The sequence below is a fragment of the Passer domesticus genome, chromosome 1 (genome assembly GCF_036417665.1).
Source record: "Passer domesticus isolate bPasDom1 chromosome 1, bPasDom1.hap1, whole genome shotgun sequence".
Classification (NCBI taxonomy): Eukaryota; Metazoa; Chordata; class Aves; order Passeriformes; family Passeridae; genus Passer; species Passer domesticus.
In genome coordinates, this window is record NC_087474.1 from 28,771,336 (window position 1) to 28,791,152 (window position 19,817).

At 39.0% G+C, this 19,817-nt stretch overlaps 1 protein-coding gene across 2 annotated transcripts in view; it reads left to right on the plus strand.

Annotated features, from left to right (window-relative positions):
• Positions 1-19,817, plus strand: part of BZW2 (basic leucine zipper and W2 domains 2) — a 55,012-nt gene that overhangs the window by 29,584 nt on the left and 5,611 nt on the right. For both annotated transcript variants that reach the window (XM_064411383.1, XM_064411392.1), the window contains exons 6-10: positions 5,808-5,943; positions 9,884-9,993; positions 11,799-11,969; positions 12,372-12,518; positions 16,648-16,786. In XM_064411383.1, the coding sequence (XP_064267453.1) occupies positions 5,808-5,943; positions 9,884-9,993; positions 11,799-11,969; positions 12,372-12,518; positions 16,648-16,786 (703 nt within the window). The remainder of the gene's footprint in view (positions 1-5,807; positions 5,944-9,883; positions 9,994-11,798; positions 11,970-12,371; positions 12,519-16,647; positions 16,787-19,817) is intronic.

Genomic DNA, 19,817 nt, shown 5'->3' on the forward strand with positions numbered 1-19,817 from the left:
TGTACAAATGTGTTGCTGCTAGGTGTTTTATTTAGCTCTACTGGAAAAGAGGATGGAATCTACAGGAGGTAGCTTTACTCTGCAAATTCAGCTCTGTGGGAATACTGCAGGAAGCACTTGATGTAGCATATTTCTGAATTAATGAATCCTTTGGTTGCTGTGACCAAACTCACTTTCTTCTTCCAGACTTTTTTGTGCAAAAGTTTGATACACTTTGGGGTATACCTCTTAATGAGAGGTAGTATTACTGTCCTGCAAATAGAACATCTCTCTGTTTTTTCCCAGAGAATAAATACAAATCTGCTATGCAGAATGTCTCTTGGTTTGAGTATTCAACCACTCCTGCACTGTGGAACAAATCCCAACCCCAAGTTTTTTGTATATGTGTAAGAGAAAGACTCCCCAGTGGCAGAGCGCTCAGGATTTGCCGGTTAGACTGTAGTGGCTATCCACAAAACAGTGGATACTGTTTTGTTTTGTGATGCTGAATTCTAAGGAGACAGGAAAAGCCAGGGTAAAAATTTTTGCAAAACAACGTACAGATTTATTTTGTCTATTTTGAGTTCCTAGTAACAGATGTAAATATCTGTTTCTAATGGCCTGAATAAGTAATAAATACTGTACTGTTCTGCAACTTGACAGGCATGCTGGTGGTGGTGAAACCTGTCCCATGACTAAAGTATCATGTTTGTTAAACATAAAAATGTTTCCATATTATTTAAACATTAGAAAGGTTGCTGCAAGGGTCAAATGAGGGCACATTTGGAGCTTGGTACCTCACCAGCACTTCTTGTGCCTGAATTAATTTGGCTTTGATTTATACATTCTTGCTCATACAGGAAATTATTTTTACACTTGTGGCCAGCATGCCTATCAACTGATGCTGATTACTCAGTACATCATTCTAAAGACCTAAATTTACCTCTATCCCCACACAAATCTAATGTTCCTGCTGTTAATTACTGTAATCACTGACATGAGAAGCGCTGACTCACAGCATTCAAGTTTCAGAGAGTGCTCAGCATATTAAGTAAATGCCATGTCAATTCAAGCCGCCTCCGCTCATTTCTGTAACTTGCTTGGCTTTGCATCCTCTTAAGCTTCCAAAAATTCACTTTGCACTCTTAGTGACAAGATGAGACTATGGCACCTTCACTGCCATTGCCCATATAGCCCTTGAGGACTACTTATTGGTGCCTTTTGCTTACCTTCTCCTTCCCCCTGCCTGTGTGAATCCACAAAGTGGCTGTTTTCTCATTTATGAGGCTGCAGGGTTTTTAACCACTTAATCCTTTAATCCCTGCATGCTGTAATTTGTACAGGAGTAGCTGCCCGTGGAGGTCCAGAAGGTGGACACCTGGTTTCCAGAAAGTGTTTCTGTTAGACCAAAGATGGCTGCAGTTATTCAGTGGTTTGATATGTAAGAGAGTGACTCGCTGACATTTTTTTTTGTGGATCATTGTCCCAGCAATGGAACTGATGTTTCTGGCAGACTCATTAGGCAGATGGAGCACTTGGGGGAAAATTAGCTCTTCTCATAGAAAAAGGCATGCCAAAAAAACCAAGGCAATACCAGCAGTTTCACAATAAAGAAACAGATGCTGTCAGTGGGACTTTTCTTTCAAGAGAGATTATCTTAGATAGCAGTATTTGCGCAAGTATTTGCTTTATGTCTTCTAGATCACAACTTTCTCATTAGGACATTATTTTCTACCACCTTCCCCTTTTTCTCTGCTTCTAGCTTTCAGTTGCTTTATTTCTTAACTCTGTCTCCTCAAAATTGACAGTTACTCATTTTTCTGATGGCATCAGCAAACCATATATCCAAAGTTTTACATCTAAATTATTTTGTGCAACCAATTTCAACAGACAATGTTTAGATACATTGCTCACTTGCTGTGTTTTGATGTAGCCACCTTATGTTCATATGAGCATGGCCCAATGTACTGACATAGGCCCATGACATTTTGCAGTAATTTCAGTAAAATTCTAAATTCCAAACTTGTGTTATTCTTTCTCTACATATGTATTTCCTTGGATGAAGAATGCAGTTATTTTCTGTTTAGTATGTTTGCATGTTTAGGTAATTTTCTGTATAAACTTTTTAATATCAGAATTGGGATAAAGTACAGATAATTTTTTTTGTCTTACCAGTGGTAAATATTACTGAGTCATAAGAGGATGTCTGAAGTGCTGGGAGATGTTGTGATGTTCACTATTTGTGTTCCTATTTTCCTAATGAAAGAACAGTAAATTAAGCTAGGAATTAGGAAATAAGAGGAGAATAACATTCTGAGATTGAAGAGGGAGTGAGCAGAAATGCTTTAAATCAGCCAAATGAAAGGCAAGACTCAGTAGTAGATACCTGTTGCTTTATTATCTACCTTCTCCATTGCTGACAATTCAGCTGTCTGCAGATGTGACGAACTGTCAGCAACAGACCAGTGTAGATAATGAAGACATAAAAAGACACCACGCACCCCGTGTGGGTAGAGCTCCTCAATTTTCACCATTTAAGATTTCTGGATCATGAGAGGTGATCAGAAGCACTTGTTTTTCTTGTGTGCTTTTTAATGTTGCATGAATGTGTTTATTTGTGTGCATCTTCTATGCCCAGAAATTGTGCTTAAAAGACTTTAATGACAAATACAACTTGGAACATCACAGGAGGCCTGGTCTTGTGCTTTTTATGTATTCTGAATTTCTGCTTGTGTGGTTGGGAGTTCTTATAGATATCACAGAAATACAAAATAATGAGCCAGAGCTGCCCTTTTTATGCCTGGAATCAGTTTGTATCTGTATAACGAAAGCAGTAATGTCTGTGCTTGGCTAACAGCAGGGAAGCAGTAGCTTGGAGAATGTTCTGTGGGTGGTTGGGAGCTATTCTGAAGTGTCTTGGATGTTTTGTGACTTCCCTACTGAGGTTTCTAATTGTGATGCTAAAAGAAGAGTGCTTAAATTAATCAGCAATAAAAATCTGAAGTAACGACGTTGAACTGAAATTTAGGTTCTGTTTCATGGGGTTTAAAATGGATTTATGAAAGATTTGGGTTTTCCTATCACCCAGTCTCCCACTAAACTATGTTTCAGAACTGCTGGAAAGTATGGAATAGCATCCTTAAGCAGCAGAAAAGGCCAAGTCTAGGTTTGAGCTGCTTTTGAAAAATATCAGTTAAACAAAAATTAGGCAAGTAGCACAAACAATACTGCAATTATCAAGGGATGTGTAGAAGATACACATCCCTTTTTGCACAAAAGTTCTGTTTAAAACAGACTTTTATACAAATGGGTATAACTGTTCATGATCTACACATTACTGATGAAAGGATGGAGATTGGAGCTCAGAAGTATATCAAAACCTGGTCTGTTACGCTAAAGCGGTCAGTGTGACCACTTTCTATTCAAAATCTTCATCTCTTGGTTATTTAGAAGCAAAAGAAAAATGTTTAAGTGGGGTACACAGAAATCTGAAGCTGTTTCTCTTTATTTACAGTCTCAGGATTTCCAGGAAAGAGGTCTAATTCTGATTTTTTTTTTTTCTTGTGCTGATCTCATTTTAGTACAGTGTTATTGATAAAGCTTGTATAAAGAAAGCTTTAAATCCACAGGCTTCCAGTATACACTAGGATTATATTGATTTTCTCTAAGAATGTTCTGTTTTCCTTTAAATGTGGCCCTGGAGTTCCTTTGCCTACACCATTATACACACCAGCTAGTTGCTGCATTTGGAAATACAGCACACCATTTGTTTCTCAGTTATATATTTAGAAATAGTAACTCCATTCTTCTGCATCCCAAATTGTCATGCATTTTGTGGTTGAGCCACAGTTTGCTGAAATAAAATTACACCTTGAGATTTGGTAGTTTCATAATTGTTATTTTATGCTAAAAGTATGTGTTGCAGTCATTTGGCTAAAGCCCACTGAAAAAAATAAAAATTCGGAGTGATTTGTCTGTGGCTGAGTCATTCAGTCCTGTGTAAGCTGTAATTTAAAGCTGATGTTCTTATGTAAGTCCTACTGTATGAATGAGGGTTTTTTTCAGTTCTATTCACTGATGCAGAGCAGAACTATTCATAAAACACTGCATGAGATTTAATAACTTCATTAGTTACCTGGACTTTTAAAACCTCATTGCATTCAGAAAGTTTTATGTTTGTTGATAAACTGCTTGGATAGCTCGGAGAAGATCTCTCACTGCCCATGGGAACAAACAAGGACAGAGATATGGGTCATACTCTGTCCCTTTGTATGGGTAGAATCTGATAATTAAGAAATACCCTAACGTGGAAACCTGGTGAGAATTTTCTATCAAAACAAACTGTTTTGCTTGAATTGAATTTGTTGCTCATGTAGAAAACAAAAAAGAGTGTCCTGACAGCAGAAGGTCAGGACATCCTTTTGGAGAGGTGCCATCTTATGAAGAAAAAGATGAGTATTCTTTTTAACTGCAGAAAATTGTATCTGCAGTACTTTTTTTTTCCCTTCTTCTGTGGCGATGGTGAATTTGTAAGCTAGCATCTGATGGAATCAGCAGCTTTTTGCACTGAATGAAGCTGTCCTTTGTCTCACCTCTTTTTTTCCCATCACCCATATTGTGATCACTAACACCACATTAAGAAAACATTATTGTTAACAGTAATGCCATTGACAAAATCTCATTCTGCATGGCTTTTTTTTGATATAAAAGAAAAAGGGCACTATGTACTTCATCAATATGCTCTCAAGTCAATAATTTTAACATATGAAATAAAAAAATTTAAAATAGACTTAATTGCCAGTTTTAGGATTAAAAGGTGTATATGTAGTTCAGATCTTCCAAGATGATGAGATTTGTAATTTTTTCTCAAGCTATTTGTTTTCTCTTGTAATTAGTACTGGGAATGGCAAGGTCTTAAATCAGCCTGTGTTCATGTCTGTCCTTTGTCAGCTTTATCAATAGTGTCTGAACTTGAAATATATTCTTTTTTTAGTCAGTAAAAAAATCTGTTGTAATTGTGCTGTGTTCCCTTCCCTAAAAGAAAACCAGGAAATTTTCCCATTCTTTTATCATTTCCATGAGCAATAGTTTTTGAAAGCTAGAAAAGAAATTTTAACTCTCTGTGGCTGAGCTGGAAGTCTGAAGATGTGAATAGACAGGCTCCTGTCTGTCATCCTGTAATTTCTGTGTGTCTTAAGCCTGTGGCCGGTACTTTTATTTTTACACAAGCATACATATATTTGAAGAAGACATTTTATACCTGACTAAGGCTGTATTCTTCACAGAATCATAGAATGGCTTAGGCTGGACCTTAAAGAATCATGGAATGGCTTTGGACCTTAAAGACCATCTAGCTCCAAACCCCCTGCTATGGGCAGGGACATATTTTACTAGACCAGGTTGCTCAGAGCTCTGTCCAACCTGGCCTTGGACACTGCCAGAGATGGGGCATCTACAACTTCTCTGGCAACCTATCCCAAAGCCTTGCCACCCTCACAGTAAAGATTTCTTTCTAATATCTAATCTAAAGCATCTTTCTTTCAGTTTGAAGCCATCCCCCCTTTTCCTGTCAGTAGCTGCTCTTGTAAATAGTCTCTCTACATCTTTTTTGTAGTCTCCCTTCAGGTACTGTCATATGTTCTTGGAGAAAGTGAAATTACAAGGATCAGTGAAATGACATTGTCATGCTTCTGGGTGGATTTTGATGTGATTGCTGTAATTTGTATTGAGACCTCTCAAGAAATAAGAAATAAAACTGATATTAATTACTACCTGTTGTCTCCCTGTGCCTCAAATAAATACTTTTTTTTTTCTTGTCTTGCTCACAGCTCCTGTTGTTTCTTAAAGCCTTTACTGAGACAGAGCAGACAAAACTGGCAATGCTTTCTGGCATCCTGTTAGCCAATGGGACTCTTCCTGCTACAATTTTAACAAGCCTCTTCACTGACAATATAGTCAAAGAAGGTAATGTTCCATATCTTTTCTTATCTTAGCTGTTTTATAGATGTATTGTATTGCAACATATTATATATGTTGCAGTAAAATGGAAGTTGGAAACTTGTGAACGTACAACAGAAGCAGTATTTTAAAGCAGAAGCACATATAGACAGCAGTGCCCAACATACTTTGTGAAATCTTGTAAGAGGCCAATCAGACAGGAAAAAAAAACCACAAAACCAAACCCCAAATGATTTATGCATTTTTGGAAGTCACACTTGTGTATACAAAATTGTAGAATTTATGTATTATTTTGATACTATAAAGGTGTGGAATATGATATCTGTTCCTGAATAGATCTGGCATTTCTTCAAGTGTTGCTAATGTCTTGTGAGTGAGAAGTGAGACAGATCCCATGTAGGCCAATGGGATATTGCAGAAGAAAAATCAGTCCCTCATTTTGCCTTCATACTAATAGTGATCAGTGACTGATGAACTTCCTCATGAATTTGTGTTAATTATATGATGAGTAAACAAGTACAACGCCTTTTTGAGATTTCTTTATTTAAGGATTTTGTTGTATATTTATAGCCATGTACCTTGGAGTCCTGATTTTACAACTGCTTGGTCAACAATTTCTTTCTCTAACAGTTGTAACTACCTGGCACAATTGCAAATGTACTGGTAGTGTTGAACAGTTTTCATGACCCCTTTTTGGTTTTGTTAAAGAGTTGTATATTAGCTAAAATGTATTCTAATTTTCATTTAAAAAAAATATTCTAACTTCACATTCTCATTTGCAGCATGCTAACCATTACATTTGTTTTCTAAATGCTGCAGAAAGAAAAGCCACAGCTGCAGCTTTGCTCTGTTATCACTCACGGCTTTTGAAATCAGAATTAAACTAGGAAAAATCTCAAACAAAAGCACTAATCCATGTTTTTAGGATGATTGTCTGCAATGTGTTTAAATGAAAGTCTTCCTAGTTACCAGAAGACAAGAGGCATTGGAAAACCCAAATTTTTAAAAATCATGGAAATTTTTATATTTTAAATTTACCATTTTAAGAATACAGTTCGTATTTGCATTATGAACTTACATTTCTAGGAGTCCTAAACTTTTGTCAGAGCTTACGTATACTTTTAGTTCTTGGTTTATATATACTGAAAATGCATCCATGACAGCATTTGAGGAAAGGTTGTTTAGTCAGTATCCTGGAGTAGATATCTTATGCAAGAATAATTGAAGATCCAAAGATAGTTTAAAAATGAGGATCAAAGCAAGGCAAAACAAGTAGATCATACATAAATAAAGACTCAGAGGTTTCTTTGATTTACAAAAAAAACAGTGCTGCAGGCAGGTGAGGTTAAAATACATGAGGAAACAGGCAAGCTGAGGGACTTGTTGATCAGCATGGGACTTGTAACATTGGCTAAGAAATGGCTGAAAGTGAGGTAAGGGTAGATTGTGTGGACAGGAGATCTGTCAAGTTTGAGTGGAAATAGCTGATTTATTTTTAGATTAGCTTATTTCAGTGTTGTCACTACTTTTATATATAGATGGAAAACTAAATATTCTTTTGTGGATTGCTGATGTACTCATAGTACAGACAGAGAAAGGTCTAGATGGTGGTGGAATCTTGCCAGAGTTAAGTGTACCCTTCTTGTCCCCTGTGCTGGCAAAGTAATGCAAATGCAAAGAGCAGCTAATGGGGCTAATCAATAAAATAAATGACTGAAATTACTTTCTACAAATAAGGGGGGAAAAGAATGAAACAAACAAAAAGAGAAGAGCTATTTAAAGGAAGAAAGTGGCAGCATGTGCACAGAGTACATGGACAGGAACAGGCCAGTGATAAATTTGGGCTGTAAATTTATCACTGAGAAGTAAGTTTGAAAATATGTGCGTAGTGAAGCCCTAGAACAGCCTCCCCCTGTCGTGGTGTAGTCCCAGCCAGCAGTCAAGCCCCACACAGCTGCTTGCTCACTCCCACACCAGCAGGATCAAGGAGAGAATGGGAGGGGTAAAATCTGGAAAACTCATGGGTTGAGATAAAGTTTCATCGGGAAAGCAAAAGTTGCACACACACGGAAAGCAAAACAAGGAACTGGTTCACTGCCTCCCGTGGACAGGTGTTCAGCCACCTCCAGGAGAGCGGGGCACCGTCACACGTAACGGGTACTTAGGAAGACACTTAAAATGCTCCCCCTTTCTTGTTTCTTCTCCCCACTTCATGTACTGAGCATGATGTTATATGGTCTGGAATATCCCTGTGGTCAGTTGGGGTCATCTGTCCCAGCTGTGTCTCCTCCCCCAACTTCCTTGCCAGCGTGGCAGTTGTAAAAGCAGATAAGGTCTTGGCTCTTCGTAAGCCTTACTCAGCAATGTATCTGTATTATCAACCCAGTGTTCAGCTTAAATCCAAAATAAAGCCCCATACAGCCACTGAAAAAAATTAACTCTACCTCATCTGAAAACAGCACACCCTCTAATACTGACACTGGCATAAAACTTATTTTGTTTTGTTTTAAGCTAAAACTAGAAAAAAAAGGGTAGGATATGATAATGCTTGGTGACAGAGACCATTCCATTCAGTTTTGGTATTGAGCACATAAGTGCGTGGATATACTGAAATGTGTTTGCAGTGGAAGTTATGTCTAAGTCACCTACTGGTTGACCAGGCTTTGTTAGTCTTGGTTAGTCAGCTTGCAGCACTTAGGATTGCTGCATAACGTCCAACATGTAAAACAAGCCCAAGGAAGTATTTGTAGGCTTCTCTTGGCCTGGCATTGTGCACCCCTGGTTCCGTGGAGTACTTCTTTAAGGATCATGTCTTACCACTGAGCTCCTGAAATAAGCTTACTAAAACTGCCATAACAGTCAAGATATGTAAAGACTGTCAGTGAACTCTACAGTGGTCTGGGAATAGTCTCTTCTGTTCTTGTTTGGTGACTCATTTAGTCAAAGTATCCTAGAAATAAAAATAATTAATATCTATCAATAAAGTGGCTAACAGTGATGAAGCTCCATGTCACCAGTAGGTCCCACTTAGCTCTAAGAGCTTCTGGACTATCTGGAGCTGAGACAGAAAACTGCACTGGCCAGCTGTAGCCTAGGATTGTGCTATTTGTTATGCATTACCATTATCACTGCCTTCAGTAGCCCTGATGTTGGTATGAGTGTAGTGTGGAGAATCATAACTGATGTACAGGCAACCTTCCTCCAGGATGAGCTCCCATCTCTGAGACCTTTCAGCTCCCTGCAGCTCCCTGTGTTTGCAGTGCAGAATCTGGAGCAATCATGGTGGTGGTGCAGCTCTAGGAAATAGGAGATGTGGGCTTAATGGTTTATTAACTCCCCTGGGAAATCCACAGCTAGTGGAGGGAGAGTTAGTTTGATTTAATACACAAAATACTAAGTTTTGCCTCGAGGAAGGAATTTTTTTCACTTAAAATAGTATTTGTGCCTGTTACAACTGGCTACTAAATACCTCCTAGGAGGACATAGTACAATCAGTCATCTTGAAGTTGCAAAGTTTATATTTAACCCTATTTTAGGATACGCTAAAAAAGTTTTGAATATATGTTTTTTAAGTTCTTGTTCTTGATTATCCTTTATTGCTTTGTGCCTTTGTTTCCTATACATTTAATGCATAATTTTTCCTTTTGCATTGTACTCAGTCTGTGAATTGGCAATGTAGGAAAAATAATTGCAAGAAAAATCTTTGAACAACTGAACAGAGATGGGCAATACCAAATGAAAATATTTTCAATCTAGTATAATTCAGAAAACTAATTTTGCGTTACAGAAGAAAATAGGCATTTCAGCTCAATGTGGTTTTTTCTGTTGTCATAAATGTATTTTCATTCCACTGTCTTGTAACTTTTTTGTAACCTTGAACTTCTTATAGTCAACTCTAATTTTTGTTGAAAATTGCTGAAACATGTTTTGTGCTTTTCTCTTATAGGGATTGCAGCCTCTTTCGCTGTAAAGCTTTTTAAAGCATGGATGGCAGAGAAAGATGCCAATTCTGTTACCTCTGCTTTAAGAAAAGCCAACCTCGATAAGAGATTGCTAGTAAGTACAATATATTTTCAATAATCTTTATCTCTCCCAGGGAAAATGAAGGAAATGAAATGCAGATGGTAGTTTTCTCTAAGCATGTTAACTCCCCCTCAGACTCTGTTAGTGTTTCTAAAATGTTTTGAAACACAGCAATATTGTTATGGCTGTAGCACTGATACAGGTTCAGGAATATTAAGTATCACATGTTTTTACATTCTGTCTCTATTTTTCCTGTAGTCAGATGCCTTCTGAGAGACTGTACATATGGGGCTTGGGAATTAAATAAATGTGGGGTTTTTTCTAACCACTGCTAATAAAACATACCAGCAAATGGGCATGAGAAGCTCTATTTCTTTAAATGTGTTTTCCTTTTGCAAATGGTATATAAAGTATAAGGAGTTAGATTTGAATGTAAGTTTCTGAAGCAGCAGTGTTTAAATAGCATAGTAAATGAATAGTAAGCTAATTTTCTGGAGCAGTAGCCATCTGGATAGCATACATGGTCCTGCAGTGGTACAGCAGACCTAGTAGGTACAGTGCAGAAGGCTTTCAGCCTTAGGACTCAAAACCTGTGTTCTGGGTTTGTAGCAAGGTATTCAGATAATATATGAATATGTAGTAATTTCATGTGCCTTTTCCTCCCAGTGTTTTTTCTGAAGATCATTTGGGGTTTTTTAATCCTTCAGAAAGATTGCTGCTGTGATAATGCAGTCAAATATACATCCTGTGTAGCAGTGCCTGGAGACTCAGCAGTATTTCCTGTTTCTACCTCAAAAATATGTAATTAAGCAAGTATCTTTCAAAAGTAAGGAGCCTCCCACGCCCCTCCATCTCTTCAATTTGTACTTGATTTTAAGTGTCCAAGTAATAAATAATTTGCCATTAACTGGGAAAGGGGCTAATTACACTGGGTTTTGTGCAGGGAGGGCAGGGAAGAAAACTGCATCTTATTTCTATTTCAAGCTTGACTGACTTAAACTTTCAGCTGTTGACTCTCATTACTCTGCTCTATTAAACAACTGTAAAGTATCAGATGATGTTGCCTAGCCTAGATGCCTCCATGAAAGTTTCTTAATTTCATTAGTCAGTAAGTAAATAGATGGAAAGTCTCCAGCTTCTTTGTTAAAAAAAGTGTTATCCATCCTACAGATCATTGTTAAGACATCAAGAATAGATGGTAAGCAAATGCCATTGAATGCTTTCCAAGATGGGGCATTTGCTATAGTGATTTTTAAGAATAATTTTAACTTTTCTAAGTAGCTGGACTTTCATAAATTGACAGTGCCTTTTAATTATAAATGCCTGCAGGAGTTAATGTTAACAGTACATAGTGGATCTTGTGATTTATGTTAAATGATGCATTAGTGGTAGGTCAGGGTGCCTGGGCCACTTATGTATTGTTCAATGTATTTTTCTTAAGAGATAAATGTGTGGATGCACTGGGAGGGCATGATAAATGTGCTTTGCCATCTATTCCTTTGTACTTTCCCTACAAGGCTCTTGGAATCTGGAAAATTATGGTTCCTCTTAGGACTACTTTGAGCATCATGTTTGGCTCATAGCTAATTATAAGTACATGCACTTCACATGGAGTGAGTGGGTGTTAGCTTAATTGTGTAACTGGACATTATTTTTTTCCCTCCACTACAATGAAACACTGCAATATGAATGAAGTGTTGACTTTTCAAGTGTGGATACAAGCAGTGTTTTCAGTAAAGTAACAGGTTATTCCCACTGTTCATTCTTTGAAAATGTTCTTTCCATTCTGTTAAGAGTCACAGTTGGTTATTTAACAGAGAGCATTCCTGTCTTTTTAGGAACTATTTCCAGCCAACCGGCAAAATGTGGACCATTTTGCCAAGTATTTTACTGAAGCAGGTCTGAAAGAGCTCTCAGATTTCCTCAGAGTTCAGCAGTCACTGGGGACTCGTAAAGAACTTCAAAAAGAACTACAAGAACGTCTCTCTCAGGAATGCCCAATTAAGGAGGTAAAAGTGGATTTTTACAACTTTTGTTGTATATTTGTTTATATAATAATAATCAAAGACTTAAATTGACATTAGGTAGAGAGGAACAGATTGCCTCTGTTTTTCTTAAAACTATTTTAGTTTATTCATCTGTTCACTCTGTGCTTAAGACTAAAGCAACCATATATCCTCTGTGTTTCCAAGTGTAGTTGTCTGTGGGATGGGGATGGTTTTCCTTAATTTATCCTTGAGAATGTATTTCCTTTAACTGCATTAACTGTTAGGTTGGAGGGGGGGGTCAAAATCTTGTTCTAATTTTGTTTCTTAATACTTCTACACCATGATGTTGTAAATGACTACAAGTGTTTGGAAAGTCAGCATCATTTCTGGTTCATTTGAACTGTCCCTTATTTCCTTCTCCAGGTAGTGCTTTATGTAAAAGAGGAAATGAAAAGAAATGAGCTGCCAGAGCCAGCAGTGATTGGTCTCCTTTGGACCTGTGTCATGAATGCTGTGGAATGGAACAAGAAAGAAGAGCTGGTTGCAGAGCAGGCCCTCAAACATCTGAAGGTGTGTGCATGGGTGAAAAGAAGAACGCTGTGAATTTACAGAATACATTTCTTTGGCTGTCAAAGTTTGTGTCAAAACCACAAATATTTACCTGTTTAAATCCAGGAGACAGAGATTTTTGAAGGCTGATGCTGAGCATACCAAGCATTGTGTATAGTCTGACTTCTGTCAAATGGATGCTGAGGACTGAGGTAGTTCAGATCACTGAGTATCCTGAGTCCCACAGTGCCAGGGCAAGCCAAGGTGTTCATAGCCTGAGCATCTCTTCCTTGTGCTTTCCCAGGGTGCCAGGTCCCTGAGAGGCTCCTTGCACTGAGGCAGGGCTCAGCAACTGCTGGGACTCAGCCTGCTCAGACCTGACTAGTAAACCTGACTAAGCCTGCAGGAACTGCCTTTGCAATGTCTTTGCCAGAAGCAAAGACATTTTGGGAGCATGGTGAGGCAGCACCTGTGCTGGCTGTGCAGAGAGCTGGATAGATCCAGGCAGGAATGCCGAGGCCAGAATCTGTGAATTGGTTGTTGCCAGTGTTGGCTGTGGTAGCTGGATACTCAGTGGCTTGTCAAGTGATAAGCCAGGAGCTGGCTTGGGACTCTGTGTACATACAGTGTGGTTACTCTCTGATCCAGCTACTGTCCTTGAGGATGAGGGAACTGAATATATAGAAAGACAGGCTGCAGTATTGCAGTACCACCACTGCATGTTGGTACAAAAACTCTAAAGACCTTGGGATAGCAAAGAAACACCAAACCAATGCAGAAGCATCAATTACTGCCATCACTGGTATTCCTCATCTAAGTCTGAAGTAATTGTGCAGTGCAAGAGACTGGATCTGAGAGCAGAAGCTTTTCAGCAGACTTAGTGTTTTAAGCAGGTAATCTATGACCAGGAGAATACTCCCTCATAGGCTTCAAAGGTTTGCCTTTGAACAGAAACAATCTGGAATTTATTGTTTATGGTAAGATAGATCTTTCTTCATATTGGATGTCTCCCCATACTTGGGTGTTCCCATGTTGGTTTCGCTCCTGCTGCTGCTGTCCTTTAGTCAGAATTTGGTTTCCCAGTCAGTAATCCTAGAAATGCAGTCACTTGGGATATTGTGTAGCTTTGATGGTAAGACTGAATGCCTTCAAGTTTTCTCAAGTGGCTCAAATAGCAGGAGAAAGACAAGATAATTTCCAGAAGGAGGAGAGACATTGTTTTTGTTGTTCTTTTGAAGTAAAATTTGATTATCTCTCTTTGAGTTGCAACAAAGTGTCCATTGAGCTTTATTGTCTAGTACTGCAGGGCAAATTAACAAACACTTTCTGGAATATTTGAACTCTGGGAAAAGAGAAACATAGCTGGCTTTGTACAAATTCTGTTGACTGGATGTTTAGTCCTATGCATCACCCCAATGAATTAGGTAAGGCATCTTGCCTGTATAAGATAGGCATCTTTCTGGGTACATCCCTTTCTAAAAACAAAGGAAAATTTGTATGAGGCATTTACTGTTTGCACTCAGGGGTAAGATTTTAATAGAAGCAATAGAAAGAGAAATTTAGATTTTGATAGCTGCTTCTTTACAGTTCAGTCTTCAAAAATGAAAAGCATTTTTCACATTCTTCCTCTTAGGATAGATGAAGATCCTTCTCTTAGGGCTCTCAGCTACCTCAATGTATGAGCCAACTCCAGAAAGTGGATTAACAGTGTTAGGATGATGCAGAGCTCAGTTCTATCCCTTTCTGTGTGTCAGTGTCCCAAGAAACAGTCAGGGAGTTGCTTTGACCGGGTGCTGTGTTTGGCATGTGTATAAATACATGATGTGTGACATGTCAGATGGTGGGATTTATGCTTGTATGGCCCTATTCTTGTATGACAGGTCACTTTCACAAAGCACATTGCCAGAGCTTTGACATCTGTCTCTAACCAGTCTCTAACTTCCCAGATTCTTTCAGTAAGTTGTACACTAGGCACCCCTGGTGAAAAGATGAGATGGGTCAGAACACAGAGTGTTGAACTAGTTCACAGATGTTAAAAAGCCTTGCTGGGTGGGTGGCTACCTACTAGCAGGGTTGAGGCGGGCAGCCATGAACCAGCATACTTGGGCAGTGCAGTTAGAGTCATGTGTGCCATCCATATGGCAGGACCAGCAGGAGCTGACCTCAGGAGGAGACAGGGCAAGCTGTTCAATGCTGGGTCTCAGAATAAGCTCTTCATTGTCCCAGTAACCTCACTGTGACACTGGGGCTAGTGCCTAGGCCTCCTCCAGTGCAGAGGAGAGATGTTCTCCATGGGTGAGGAGAATCTTCCAGACAATTCTCACTGCAGGCAAGGTTCTGGTGAACTTTACAGCAGTGTGGGTGCTGACCCCCTACTCCCTAACATGACGTAAGTGAAAAATAATGCCACTTGCTCAGCCAGCAATAAGAAGGTTCCTTAGTCATTCAGACATTTGTGAAACTCGTAACTGTGAGCCTGTACCAGTTGAGAAGTGAGGGAGGAATGTGAAGGGGATAAAGTCAGATGTGGCAAAATGAAGACAGTTTACTTCCAAACTGAAAACCTAGGATTTTTATTAGAAGTTATTAATGTTTATAGACAGCAGCACTTCACAAACATGTGGATGGGAATGAGTTCTGCTGAGGCTATTAAATAAACCAACTGCACTGTATATTGCTCTGCCTTCCTACAATTTGCCTAAATACCAGCTCAATGCTACAAGGGCTAAAAAGGGAAAAAGAGCTACTCACAGCCTGCACAAGTTTTTCAGCTCTTATCAACGCACTGATGTTGTTTCTAAAGATGTGGCTATACCTGCCAGGAGTGGCAAAACTTGGCCTCTGGTGTTAGATATATCTACCCATTTTAAGGGAGTTTCTTCCAAAGTACTAAATAATGCCAGCCTGCTGAGCTGCTTGTGGCTATTGTGATTTCATGCTCTCTTAAACAGCTGATAATTATTGCAAAATACATTTGGAACAATCTTTCATATTTCAGTTGATTTTCATGTATTTTACTAATTATTTCCTTGGACCATATTGGATAAAACGCTCAGGATTAGCCCTTTGTGGAGAGGTGCTGAAGTGTACTTTCAAATATGTCCATCATTGCTGTGGGTGATGGTTGGTTTGTCACCTAAGACCACCAGTAGCCCTGGTCATTCAGACTACAGCTCTGTGATCTCAGGCCATTGCAGGTCCAGCTGGAGAATACCAAACTGGGGGTTACTGAAAACGTGGAAGGCTGAGCTGATTAGTGCAAGAGCAGCTGAAATAGTAATGTGCAATGTATATTTGGCTAGGGTCTTTAAAGATCAAAGGTAATTAAACTTCATGTCTGAAAAATGCTCTTAATACTATCTTAATTTTAAGATTGTGGTCTTAGCTGAACTCATCAGAGGCTAAGATGACAGGAGAGATATGGGTATAAACACTAGCTTTTAAGGAAAGATACGGTCCTTCAGTGTAATTTTTAGTTTTAAGATCTGAAATAAGAGGGGGAAATTGCATAACAAGTAAGTTTTTGCTTTATTTTTATTATATTAATAAACGCCAGGAAAAAAAAAAAGAATTGTACCACTACTGTCTTGTCAGAGTAACATTAGCAGTTAATACTGTGCTTGGAAAATGTTGCTGTTTACCAAAGGCTGTCATGATATTCTTGATTGTAATAATGAGAAAAAAATAAGGAGAGTTGATCACAATAACTTGGAATAATTTACTTTATTTCAATTTCCTGGGACTTATAAAAGCCCTGTGAAACTAGAGACTTTTTTTCATGTATTTCATCCTGGGATGTCTTATGTTATGAACATCTGTAAAGCATCACTCCTGAATGAACAGAATGCTGTATTGTGAAATGTATGACAGAAGTAATGCCAGACTGTGGGCTTTGTAAATTGATTTTACAGAATTCACTAACTAAGTGGTACTGAATTTTAGCTTACAACATGCAGGACATGCTACAAAAATCATGGATATTTGTGTATATCCCTTGTATGTGTTTTAGAAAATCCAGTGTGCATGTAAGTCACAAGGTTTCAGTGAAACATTTTCAGGGGTGAAATTCATGATGTTTATTCTAAAAAAGTTTATCTATTTTTAAGTTTATTGACATGCGTTTTGTTTTTTTATCCTCTCTTCCTTTCAGCAATATGCCCCCCTACTTGCTGTGTTCAGCACTCAAGGCCAGTCAGAGTTGATCCTACTCCAGAAGGTGCAGGAGTACTGTTATGACAACATCCACTTCATGAAAGCCTTTCAGAAGATAGTGGTACTCTTTTATAAAGGTAAAAGTGTAGAATCCACTGTTGTATTCTGTGCTTGGATTCTCAGTGTCAACCACTCTCTTCTGATGTTTAACCTAGTAGTGCATGTGAGAAGGCTGTGTTGGTGCTGAACTCTGGAATACTTTGAGAGTTCAAAGGAGTGTGTGGCAGCAGGAAAAGCCAAAACAAGCCCTTGTCTCCCTCTGTTGCTTTCATCTCATTCAAGAAGTGTGAGCAGGATCAAGCACTGTCCAGTCATTTCAAGTGCAGTTTAGTTCTTGTATAAAATCAGTTCTAGGAAGTAATTTCTATAAATTTCTGGCAGATTTCAACAGTAGATCAGAGCTTGGTTTTAAGAAACCTTGAGAGTGCAAACCCTCCTAGCAGGAAGATATTTCAGGGGTTTGGAGTTGGAGGGTTTTTTTAACTTGCTCCCTACCAGAAGGAGCTTTTCTTATTCTTATTTTCCTGCCAGTTTTTTGCAGGTGCTGTAGTTTTGATGGATTTCATTTTTATTGTGAAATTGACTTCTTCACAAGTTTATTCTGATCAGGTTGTCATAGAGACTAATGGTCTTGCACTGCGTGTGATGGGTGGGTGCCAAACAGTTTGTTCTGACGTTCTTGCTATAAATAGTTGGAGGAGAAAAATCAGCAGGAGTAGAAACCTAATGTTGATCTTTGTTCAGCCTGTTGAGTCCAGGTACATGTTCAAGGCAAATGAGTTCCAACTGTTAGAATAATTCCACGGTTTCAGAAGGCAGAAGGAAGTGAGTCATGTGGATTTATTTCTATCCTTCTTTCAATATAGCGTGGCCTCCACGATACATGAAAAGGCAATGCACCTTGTCCTTCTGCCCTCAAATTCTACAATTTGTAAATGCTATTAATGACCATAGAACAACTTGAACCTGCAAGCTGTAGCAATCACTTGACTCAATTTTCTCTGGAAAAGAACATTTGCTTTGGACATGGTGAATGAGGGGCATAATTGCTGTGCACTCAGAGCATAACTGATGGTGAAGCCAGAAATAGTCTTGTGTAGGATTGCTTTCAGAATTTTTGTAGATTCATTACTGTGTTAGCCTGCACGAGCAGTCCTGAAATTCCAAAGCATTCTAAGATCAAAAAGAAAATAAATCATTGACTTGTAAAAACTTAATATGCTTGAAGAGCCTAGTTCCCATCTACTCTGCTCACCCCATGTGCTCTTGTTCTGATGCAGGAGATTACTTGGGCAGGCTTGTTTGGAGGGCTGACAAGACTTCAGCCTCAGCACTACAGGTGCCTCAATACTGTTTAGTATTCACTTGATGTCTAGAGGAGTGTTTGGAGCTACAGTATGGTCTGCCCAATATGTGCTGTGCCTGTGTTCTTGTGTGGAATATCTGGGGCAGGCGTGCTGCAGCACCTGCCTCTGCCATCTGATGCAGTCATGTGGCAGCACAGCTGCCTGCCCCTCCTGGCCCTGTTTAGGCTGAAGCTGGATCTGCCCTGTTTGACAGACCTGCTGCCTGCTGGCAACTTACAGCCTGACCTGGCAGCCACTGCCATAGGGCCCTTCTAGGCATTGGATGCAGGGAACATCAGCTCCATCTGGTTTTGGCAGCTTTGGAGTTAAACAGTATCCATTAGGTGAGGACATGCTACTTTGTCAACCAGGGAAGATTCTGGGAGCACTAGGCCTTCAATTCCTCTTTCTTCTACATGACTCTGTTGAGCTTTAGTGGCTTGTGGTGTGGTTTGTGCAGTGCCATGCTGCCTGCCTCTTCTTTGTTTCAGTGCTGGTAGATTTCACCCTCTCCTTCTCCCCAGTTCATATCTATCTCTAAAAACAAGCCATCAAGGTTTAGAGACATACACTTAATTTAGATAGCTTCCCAATGACAATGTATCTTCTGTTTCCTAGTAGCTGAGGAAAAAAGCCTTCTAAAGCTGTTACTGGCTGTGTCAGTGGTGAGGGGACAGCAGACACCCCTGTTCCCCTTTCTGTTGTTCTTAAATGTAACGTGCACAAGATCTGGAGAGGTTTCAGGGTCCCTAATGAACTTCATCTAGTGACAAATAAAGGTATCTGAATATCTGTGAATGGGCAGATAAAAATGCAGCTTTGTACCAGCATGAATGTGGACAGTTTGTTGCTTATTACTCATTATGAGGGAGTGCTTCCTGGGCATAAAAATAGTCAGCAGTGATGATAGGCACCTAATGCCAGTCACGCTTTGACTAATTTGGTTCTATGACTACTATCATCAGGATGCCCAACATCTTGCATCTCAATGCTTTCCATATTTCCATCATGAAATAGCCCTTGGATTACTTTCCTGTGAATTACCTGGAAATACCTAAACATGTTGACAGCTGGGACTCATTAGCACCTAGAAGATCTGTGGTGTTGATTTTCTTAATTTATTATTCTGTCTCTAAACAAGAAGGAGCATCCATTTTTTCCCATGTAAACCCAAGCCCTATTTTCCTTTAAGTAGCAGCAGCTTCTTACTGGCTTGTAGGTATAATTTGCAAAAACAGTTCTGTAGTTGGTTAAAGCTTGTTAACATCATCATTATTATTACTCTACCCTTGTGTTCCTGAGACAGTATAGAGAAAAATAAGCTGTCCAGTTCTATAGTGGTCCCCAGCTATGATGTTGCTTCTCTGGTGTTCACTTTGAGCCAGTACAATTGTTTATCAGACAGCTGCATTTTGACCAAGATCTAAAATCCAGTTGCAGAATAAGAATTGCTGAATTCTGAGTGGCACTCAGTAAATTTGCTGGCTTCCTTGCTTGCATTGTAAGATGTATGTTGTGTGTTAGTTCTTTCTATGTTGCAGTGTGTCCCTTCACTATTGGTAAAATAAGCACTGTTGTTATTGGAATATGTGCTATATGTCATGCTCACCTGTTGATCCCTTTCTTTTAGTTTGTGTGTATCCTTGAAATTTCAAATACGAAATCTTGATAGTGTTGAAATTAAGGATCGTTCCTTTCATGAGGATCAGAATTTCACCCTTTGAATGGCAAACACAAAGCCTCTGTGTACTTTTTCATTAGA